Genomic DNA, 10,424 nt, shown 5'->3' with positions numbered 1-10,424 from the left:
ACTACAAACAAAGCTAGTGGAGGTGATGGAATTCCAGTTGAGCTATTTCAGGTCCTGAAAGATGATGCTGTGAAAGTGCTGCACTCAATATGCCAGCAAATTTGGAAACCTCAGCAGTGGCCACAGGACTGGAAAAGGTCAGTTTTCATTCCAATCCCAAAGAAAGGCAATGCCAAAGAATGCTCAAACTACCGCACAATTGTACTCATCTCACATGCTAGTAAAGTAATGCTCAAAATTCTCCAAGCCAGGCTTCAGCAATATGTGAACCATGAACTCAGAGATGTTCAAGCTGGTTTTAGAAAAGGCAGAGGAACCAGAGATCAAATTGCCAACATCCGCTGGATCATGGAAAAACCAAGAGAGTTCCAGAAAAACATCTATTTCTGCTTTTTTGACTATGCCAAAGCCTTTGACTGTGTGGATCACAATAAACTGTGGAAAATTCTTCAAGAGATGGCAATACCAGACCACCTGACCTGCCTCTTGAGAAATGTGTATGCAGGTCAGGAAACAACAGTTAGAACTGGACATGGAACAACAGACTGGTTCCACATAGGAAAAGGAGTACGTCAAGGCCATATATTGTCACCCTGTTTATTTAACTTATATGCAGAGTACATCATGAGAAAAGCTGGACTGGAAGAAGCACAAGCTGGAATCAAGGTTGCTGGGAGAAATATCAATAACCTCAGATATGCAGATGACACCACCCTTATGGCAGAAAGTGAAGAGAAACTCAAAAGCCTCTTGAGAAAAGTGAAAGAGGAGAGTGGAAAAGTTGGCTTAAAGCTCAACATTCAGAAAACAAAGATCATGGCATCTGGTCCTATCACTTCATGGGAAATAGATGGGGAAACAGTGGAAACAGTGACAGACTTTATTTTTTGGGGCTCCAAAATCACTGCAGATGGTGATTGCAGCCATGAAATTAAAAGACGCTTACTCCTTAGAAGGAAAGTTATGACCAACCTAGACAGCATATTCAAAAGCAGAGACATTACTTTGCCAACAAAGTCCGTGTAGTCAAGGCTATGGTTTTTCCAGTGGTCATGTACGGATGTGAGAGTTGGACTGTGAAGAAAGCTGAGCGCTGAAGAATTGATGCTTTTGAACTGTGGTGTTGGAGAAGACTCTTGAGAGTCCCTTGGACTGCAAGGAGGTCCAACCAGTCCATCCTAAAGGAGATCAGTCCTGGGTGTTCATTGGAAGGACTAATGCTGAAGCTGAAACTCCAGTACTTGGGCCACCTCATGGGAAGAGTTGACTCATTGGAAAAGACTCTGATGCTGGGAGGGATTGGGGGCAGGAGGAGAAGGGGGCGACAGAGGATGAGATGGCTGGATGGCATCACCGACTCAATGGACATGAGTTTGAGTGTACTCCGGGAGTTGGTGATGGACAGGGAGGCCTGGCATGCTGTGATTCATGGGGTTGCAAAGAGTTGGACGCAACTGAGCGACTGAACTGAAGTTGTTTCAGTCGTGTCTGACCTTGTGCGACTCATGGCCCGTAACCCACCAGGTTCCTCTGTCCATGGGATTTCCCAGGAACGAATACTGGAGTGGGTTGCCATTTCTTTCTCCAGGGGATTTTCTTGACCCAGGGATAGAACCTGAGTCTGTATGTCTCCTGCATTGGTAGCCAGGTGCTTTACTCTGGCTTATTGTAAACTAAATGTAACCAAATTAGTATTATTTTATTCTAAAAGTACCTTATCCCACATTGCAGAACATTGAAAAACACACATAAAAAAACAGTGCTCATAATTAGATAAACAGTGAGTACTAGCATAGTGGCTGTCACTTCCCATTTTGAAATCTTATGGAAGCCTTTACATAGTTTAATGTTTTGTATCTCTATTTTCTCAACTAACATTTTTCTATGTTATCATCTAGTCTTAAAAATATTGTTTTTAGGGTTTTGTAATATATCATGAATCCCAACCCAGGGATCGGATCCAGGTCTTGTGCACTGCAGGCAGATTCTTTACCATCTTAGCCACCAGGGACACCCAATATATCATGATTATGCTATGGTTACTCAACCAATATCCTCACCATTTCCTTTCACGGAGTTTTATTTTTCTTTTCTTTTTTTCAGGAACACCCTCGCTGTGCTGGATGTTCTAGAAGGGCGAACTCACACCATCTCGCTTCCCATCAACCTCCAGACGGTTTTTCTCGTAGCAGAAGACAAATGGCTTCTGGTGGAGAGTAAAACAAATCAGTGAGTAGATCTACATAGCACCTCATGGAGTGCGCTCAGTTTTCCGGCATCCTTATATATAGCTCTATCTTCCTGTGTCTGTCTTTTAACTTTTCTGTATTTGGCAGGTGAAAGAAGAGGGGAGGGGAAAATTTAAATGTCACTGAAATGTCGCTTCATAGTGTAAATTATCAAAGTTTGTTTCAGATGATGACCTTGAACTTAACAGTAAAAGCATAATGACTTTTATAATATTTTATATTTATCCATCTTTCTTTGGGCTTTTTCCTATTAGCACACCGAGCATTTCACTGTATTCTCTGTATTCTCGCCAGTACTTCAAAATAGATTTTCCGATCATCTTTTCTTCAAAGGGCCATGGTCTCCACCCAAATGCCGTTGATTTTTGGAACTTCACAGACTGCACCCCTGAGAAGTTTCTTCTTCGCTTCCTCTTGCCTGCTCTTACTTGGTTATGTTTGTGTTTTGTGTTGCCCCCTCCACTGGACTGTGCGCTTCTTGATGAAAGGACTTTCTGTGCGCTTAGCGTAACTAGGGTGCACAGTAAGTCTTGAGGTCTGCTCCCTCATGTGTCGCTTCTCCTGGCCCCATGCAGATTTTCTGCTCCTCTGCGGACAAGCAGAAGTGTCCTGATGCAAAAGATTCCCAGCTACTTATACATCCCTGTTTTGGCAACTACACAAATAAGTAAAGCAAGGGAATTGTAGCAGTGAGGGCTTCTGTCCCTTGTTGTTGTTTAGTCAACTAAGTTTGTGACCCTAAGGACTGTATCTCGCCAGGCTCCTCTGTCCATGGGATTTCCCAGGAAAGAGTGCTAGAGTGGGTTGCCATTTCCTTCTCGAGGGATCTTCCTGTCCCAGGGCTCAAATCCTCATCTCCTGCATTGCAGGCAGATCGTTACTGCTGAGTCACCAGGGAAGCTGGTACTGGTCACAAATCTGAGGCCGAGTTCCCTCTTACTGGCTGATCAGTCATATTAACAGCAGGCTCCATGATGGTATGGAATGTCTCTTTCGAGTTGCTTTTTTAATTTTCTTTTTTTTTACTAGCCTTTCCTCTTATAGGAAGCGTTAGGTTTTTAGTTCACATTTATGACTGCATTGTTATTATGGCAAAAGGAGAATGGGGCAACAGAGGATGAGATGGTCAGATAGCATTACCGACTCAGTGGACATGAATCTGAGCAAACTTTAGGAGATAGTGGAGGACAGAGGAACCTGGCGTTCTTCAGTCCGTGGGGTCACAAAGAGTCGGACACGACTTAGCTACTGAGCAACAGCAACAACTTTATACAGCGTTAAGAAGTTATTTTTTAAATTCACGATAAAACTCTGAAACTGCAGATTATACTCACAGTATGAAAAAGAGGCCCTGGGAGGGAAAAGCTCTGATTTTTCCTAGTCTGGTCTCACAGTTATGAGAAAAGGAAAGACTGTTCATTCACTTAGGTATTTTGTTTGTTTACAGGAAATATCTTTTAACTACACCTGCACACATCGAATCTAAGGACAGTGGGGTTTGCCAGTTGTATGTGTTGCAGGAGGAGCTTCCTAGCCCAGGGTTTGGAGTCATGCAAGGTAAGTACTGTGCTCTGTATGTATGCGGCTGTGCAGGTGCCCACTTGATTACATACTCTCCTCTAGGATCATTTAAATACAGTCAAATCAACATATGTTAGCTTTATACAGAAGAGAAAACTTAGTCACTGCCCTAGAAACAGTAGGGAAGAATCCATCATCTTTTAAGTTCTGTCTTTGCATATTTTTGACAAGTCAGAATGTTTATATATATGTAGGTTTCAAGTCTATTTTAGGATTGCATCATTTCTTTTTAACACAGAACATCAGAATTTCTACTTTATTCATCACAGTTTTTGGGGGTGGTGTGAAAAGTACTTAAGGAAAAAAATCTGAAATATACCATTGCTAACCAACCAGGTCAGTTTTACCTCTTTCTGCAGTACTGTCAATATTAATCTTTATTGCTAATAAAAATTTGAATTCCGTAAATGAGAAGATACCAAGATGTGAAAACTGAGTCTTCTCAGACAAAAAGCCATGAGTGTAATTGAAAGCATTTTCTCTTTTTTAATTTATGCTTTTCTGTTTGAGTTGGTGAGAATGAAATCTTGCAAAAATTAATTCCTGGAGCAATTTAGGGGCATATGGTGTTTAATGTTTCTCTGATACTTTTCAGAAACAGACCGCAGCATACCTCATACAATTTCAAGTGATCAACTGTCATCTGAAAATCTGAGTTCAGCTGTGGGACAAAAGATTTCCTCTCCAAACCGAATTCTCTCAGATAAGAATAGTTATGCTACAATTGTTGTTGGTTTCCCAGATCTCATGGTAAGCTTAAATTTTTTAAATTATTGAGTAACTATTTCTTCCCCTCACTTTGGCCTAAGCTTTATAAACCTATTTGAGGGTAATTAAAAGTGTAATGATTTTTTGGTGAACATTGTTTGATCCCTGGGTCGGAAAGATGCCCTGGAGAAGGAAATGGTAACCCACTCCAGTATTCTTGCCTGGAAAATCCAATGGACAGAGGAGCCTGGTGGGCTACAGTCCACGGGGTCGCAAAGAGTCGAACACGACTGAGTGACTTCACTTTCACTTTCACTTTCCGATCAACATTCATTTTCGAGACCAGTCATTTAAAAATGCATTCTATATAGGTTCATTGCTTTTTAAAAATTAACATTTCAAGTGTAATGCAACTATATAATTTAGTAAAGGAAAACTAATATTCTTCATACATGAGAGTTCATGGGGCAGATATATATGTAACCTACTGACAGTCACTTTATATCCTGTCAAGAGGGACAATTTGAGACTAACGAGGTAACATTTCTTCTAGAACTTTTAAGGGGAAATATGTTGAACCTCATTACTGTAGATGAAATTTTTCAACACTCATGAATACAATTCACTTTCCACTGAGTTTTGCTCTGACTTATATCTTTGCAGCATCCAGCTTATACTATAATGCTGGTAGTCTCAATTTAATTTGCTTTTAAATGGATCCTTCTGCTATTATTTACTATTATAAAGAAGGGGCTGTTTGTAATCGACTTCAAGAAAATAGGCACCATCTTCCCCTGAAGGAAATGTGAGAAGATAAAATAGGTTATTTCAGTCCAAGTTGCCATCTAATAACCTTAGATGTAGCTCTGTGTGTTTTGATTAAATATTTAATTTTCATAATTTTCTTTGTAGCTTTTAGGTGGAGTGATAGAATCACTTAAAGATAAAATATTGGCTCTGCTTAATAGTACACCAGTCTCGCATATCTCAAAATTTTAATGTGATTAATGAATGATGAGTACTTCAGGGTTTAAGACTTTTGAAATCCAAAACCCAGTGGATAATATGTGGCTTAGGACTTTGCCATATGTCTGCCTAATTATCAAGCAAAAAACATTTGCTGTGGGTTATATAACTGAAAATGAAACATGTTGTTGGAATACAGCAGGCTTGATTAAATGAAGAGTTGTGTTTAATATGCTTGCCACAAATGCTTGCTGGGGTCAGTAGAGAAAATACTGGATCTGCTTTTCTGAAGGTGGAGCTGTTTTAAAAAATTGGTCTTTTGATTGAAGAAATTGACATAGAAATATAATGTCACTGTAAAAAGGTAAGAAAGCTGAGTATAAGGTAATGTTAGTATTGACCCTCTAGAAGTCCTTTGTAGATTATAGGCTAGAGACCTTGTTAAATTAAAAGCTCTATTCCCTGTATTTAGTACCCACCATGTAGAAGATGTTCATGAATTTTTGTTTAATGAAGGATTAGAGTCAGTTAGACAACCTTTCGGCATTTTATGAGAGCAGTCATATTTTTGAGACCCCCAATACAAGCCAGGCATTGCACTATTTTAAACCCTTTCATACATGATCATTAATTTTTATGACAATTCCACAAGGTTTTATAGATGAAACAATAAAAACAGAGAGGATCTATTCCCCCAGGCCACAAAGATATTGAGTAAGGAAGCTGTGATTTGAGCTCAAGAATGACTGGCCTTCAAACTCATGTCTTTTTATACCACAGTGTCTTTCTACCTTTATGTGATTTTCATTTGATTCTTCATAAAACTATCAACAAAAGGGTATGTCATCTCTTATTAACGTTTTACAGCATTATCAGAGGCACCTGAATTATTGTAAACTTATTATAATTTTCTTATCCTACTACCAAATGGCCATAAAAATCTTTAGCAAGTGTCTTAGTGAACCCTCAAAAGTGAAATGTTAAAAGCATTCCTTTTAATATCAAGAGTAAGACAAGGATACCCATTACCACCACTTCTACTAAACACTGTACTGAGCATCTTAGACGTGAGCCATTAAAAATTTTAATAAATTGAATTTCATCAAAATCAAAAGCTTCCACTCTGTAAAAAGACACTGTGAGGAGAATTAAAAAACAATCTACAGACTGGGAGAAAATATTGGCAAATCACATATCCAACAAAGGACTGGTATCCAAAGTACATAAAGATTTCTTAAAACTCAAGAGTGATGAAACAAATAATCTAGTATAAAAAATGAGCAAAGGGAGGACCTGTGTGAGGTGTCAGAGGTCAGAGCCTGAGCAGGTGAAAAAGATATCCATAGTCGGGGAGGGAGGGACAGCTGGTGATGGGAGTCAGGTCCAGCCAGGATGAATGGCATCACCATGAAGGGGCAGGCTGGTGTGGAATGCGGGGGCCCCAGTGAGGTGAAGACTTCACTGATGCATGAACGTAGCTCAGTGCGGGCTATAAGGACCAAGCAGAGTGCAGGGGGCATTTGCCTGGAAGAGGAAGTTAGTGGTGGAGATAGGAGCTGAGTCATATACAGTGGAACTCAGCAAAAAAGTAACTATGTTAAAGATAATGAAGTCTAGGTTTCTCTCTGTTTGAGAAGGGAGTTACAGATGCAGCAGGAAAGAAAACTAGAATGAGTCCTGTAGAGGTTGGTTAGGAATTGGATGCATCTGAGTGGACTCATGGTTTTCAATGTATTTAAGTAGATATAAAAATAAAATTGGAGGTGAATGTATTTTTTAAAAAGTGGGCAAAAGACTTGGACAGACTCTTTACTACAGAGGATAAAAGGATGGTAATTGAGTATATAAAAAGATGTTCATTAGTCATTAGGGAAATGCAAATTAAAACCACTATGAGATAGTACTACTACCCTACTGCCTATTAGAATAGCTAAAATTAAAAAAAAAATTAACACCCACAATACCAAGTACCAAGTATTATGCATAAGAAAGTCCCACTAACTCAGTGGTTAATTAGTCCCACTAAGTCAGGGATAAAGAATCCCCCCTGCCAATGCAGAAGACGCTGGAAATGCGAGTTGGATCCCTGGGTCGGGAAGATCCCCTGGAGAAGGAAATAGCAACCCACTCCAGTATTCTTGCCTGGAGAATCTGTGGACAGAGGAGCCTGGTGGGCTACAGTCTATGGGATTGCAAAGAGTCAGACATCACTGAGGGACTAAGTGCCAGGACATACCAAGTACTGACAAGGATGCAGTGCAAATCCAACGCAAATCAACTCTCACAGTCTTATGGAAGAGAAAGGGCAAACAATAAGACCTTTCTGAAGAAGAACCAGAATAAAAGGCAGAGGTACTTGCCCTCTAAATTTCAAGGCTTATTATAAAACCCAAGTAACTAAGACCATGTAGCATAGGCCACAGGAGTAGAAAAATACACAGTGAAACAGAATGCAATGCCTAGAAACAGATAGATCCATACGCATACGGAACTGCTTTCCCATACCAGTGCTCATCAGTGGGCAAAGGTTGATGATATTTGGACAGTTACTCTCCATGGACAAAAAAGGATGAGCATGGATCATAGCCTCATACCACTTACAAAATATTTCCTTAGGGATTAAGGAATTAAAAGTGAGACGAAAAACCTCAAAATGTTTAGCAAATGTATAGGAGAATATCTTTGATTTGAGAGTAGAGAAGGATAAATATATACGGTAAAAAATTTAAAGTAAAGCAAGAGGGACTTGCCTGGTGGTCCAGTGATTAAGAGTCTGCCTTGCAATGTAGTGGATGAGGGTTCAAGCCCTGGTTGGGGAGTTAAGATCCCACTTGCCGCGGAGCTATTGAGCCCATGAGTTCTTGAGCCTTTGCACAACTAGAGAGTCCTTTCACCACAGAAGAGGATCCCAAGTGGGACAATAAGACCTGACACAGCCAAATAAATAGATACGTTTTGAAAAAAAATTAAGTAAAGCAAGAGAAAAAAAATGATAAAAAATTCCAAGAGAGTTAATGTCTAGGAGAGATGAAAGAGACATGATTGGGAAGGGGGCCTCCAAGGTGCTTGAGAAATAATGGTGATACTGTTCCTTATGCCAGTTAGTGGATGCACTCAGCATTTTCCATTTAAAATAGTTATTTATTTAAATTAACTATAGTGTTGTGCCAAAGTGGCAAATAGTGACAAAAAGATTCAAGACATTAGATCTGACAGAGTGCCTGAAGAACTATGGATGGAGTTTCAGGACATTGTACACGAGGCAGTGATCAAGACCATCCCCAAGAAAAAGAAGTGCAAAAAGGCAAAATGGTTATCTGAGGAGGCCTTACAAAAAGCTGAGAAAAGAAGAGAAGCGAAACACAAAGGAGAAAAGGAAAGAGATACCATTTGAATGCAGAGTTTCAAAGAATAGCAAGGAGAGATAAGAAAGCCTTCCTGAGTGATCAAAGCAAAGAAATAGAGGAAAACAACAGAATGGGAAAGACTAGAGACCTCTTCAAGAAAGTTAGAGATACAAAAGGAACATTTCATGCAAAGATGGGCACAATAAACGACAGAAATGGTAGGGACCTAATAGAAGCAGAAGATATTAAGAAGAGGTGGCAAGAATACATAGAAGAACTGTACAAAAAAGAGCTTCAGGACCCAGATAACCACGATGGTGTGATCACTCACCTAGAGCCAGACATCCTGGAATATGAAGTCAAGTGGGCCTTAGGAAGCATCACTATGAACAAAGCTAGTGGAGATGATGAAATTCCAGTTGAGCTATTTCAAATCCTAAAAGATGATGCTGTGAAAGTGCTGCATTCAATATGCCAGCAAACTTGGAAACCTCAGCAGTGGCCATAGGACTGGAAAAAGGTCAGTTTTCACTCCAATCCCAAAGAAAGGCAATGCCAAAGAATGCTCAAACTACTGTGCAATTGCACTCGTCTCACACTCTAGCAAAGTCATGCTCAAAATTCTCCAAGCCAGGCTTCCACAGTACGTGAACCATGAACTTCCAGATGTTCAAGCTGGATTTAGAAAAGACAGAGGAACCAGAGATCAAATTGCCAGCATTCGCTGGTTTATCGAAAAAGTGACAGAGTTCCAGAAGAACATCTACTTCTGCTCTATTGATTGTGCCACAGTTTGATCACAACAAACTGTGGAAAATTCTGAAAGAAATGGGAATACCAGACCGCCTTACCTGCCTCCTGAGGAATCTGTATGGAGGTCAAGAAACAAGAGTAGGAATTGAACATGAAACAACAGACTGGTTCCAAATTGAGAAAGGAGTACGTCAAGGCCGTGTATTGTCACCCTGCTTATTTAACTTATATGCAGAGTACATCATGCAGAATGCCAGACTGGATGAAGCACAAGCTGGAATCAAGATTGCCAGGAGAAACATCAATAACCTCAGATATGCAGATGATACCACCCTTATGGTAGAAAGTGAAGAGCCTCTTGATGAAAGTGAAAGAGGAGAGTGAAAAAGCTGGCTCAATACTCAACATTCAGAAAACTAAGATCATCACATCCAGTCCCATCACTTCATGGCAAATAGATGGGGGAACAATGGAAAGAGTGAGAGAGTTTATTTTTCTGGGCTCCAAAATCACTGCAGATGTTGACTGCAGACATGAAAGTAAAAGACGCTTGCTCCTTGGAAGAAAAGTTATGACCAACCTAGACAGCATATTAAAAAGCAGAGACATTACTTTACCATCAAAGGTCTGTCTAGTCAAGGCTATGGTTTTTCCAGTGGTCATGTATGGATGTGAGAGTTAGGCCATAAAGAAAGCTGAGCACAGAAGAATTGATGCTTTTGAACTGTGGTGTTGGAGAAGACTCTTGAGAGTCCCTTGGACTGCAAGGAGATCCAACCAGTCCATCCTAAAGGAGATCAGTTCTAAATATTCATGGGAA

The 10,424-nt window shown here is 40.1% G+C and overlaps 1 protein-coding gene across 1 annotated transcript in view; it reads left to right on the top strand.

Moving 5' to 3' along the window:
- LOC104983958 (von Willebrand factor A domain-containing protein 8-like) overlaps positions 1-10,424 on the top strand; it is a 186,721-nt gene that overhangs the window by 78,151 nt on the left and 98,146 nt on the right. The window contains exons 13-15 of the mRNA XM_010833524.1: positions 2,104-2,229; positions 3,697-3,806; positions 4,426-4,580. Of these exons, the coding sequence (XP_010831826.1) occupies positions 2,104-2,229; positions 3,697-3,806; positions 4,426-4,580 (391 nt within the window). The remainder of the gene's footprint in view (positions 1-2,103; positions 2,230-3,696; positions 3,807-4,425; positions 4,581-10,424) is intronic.

Source organism: Bison bison, unplaced genomic scaffold (assembly GCF_000754665.1).
Source record: "Bison bison bison isolate TAMUID 2011002044 unplaced genomic scaffold, Bison_UMD1.0 scf7180017863702, whole genome shotgun sequence".
NCBI lineage: Eukaryota > Metazoa > Chordata > Mammalia > Artiodactyla > Bovidae > Bison > Bison bison.
Note: the sequence above shows the minus strand (reverse complement) of the source record. Positions and strands in the feature narration are given on the sequence as shown.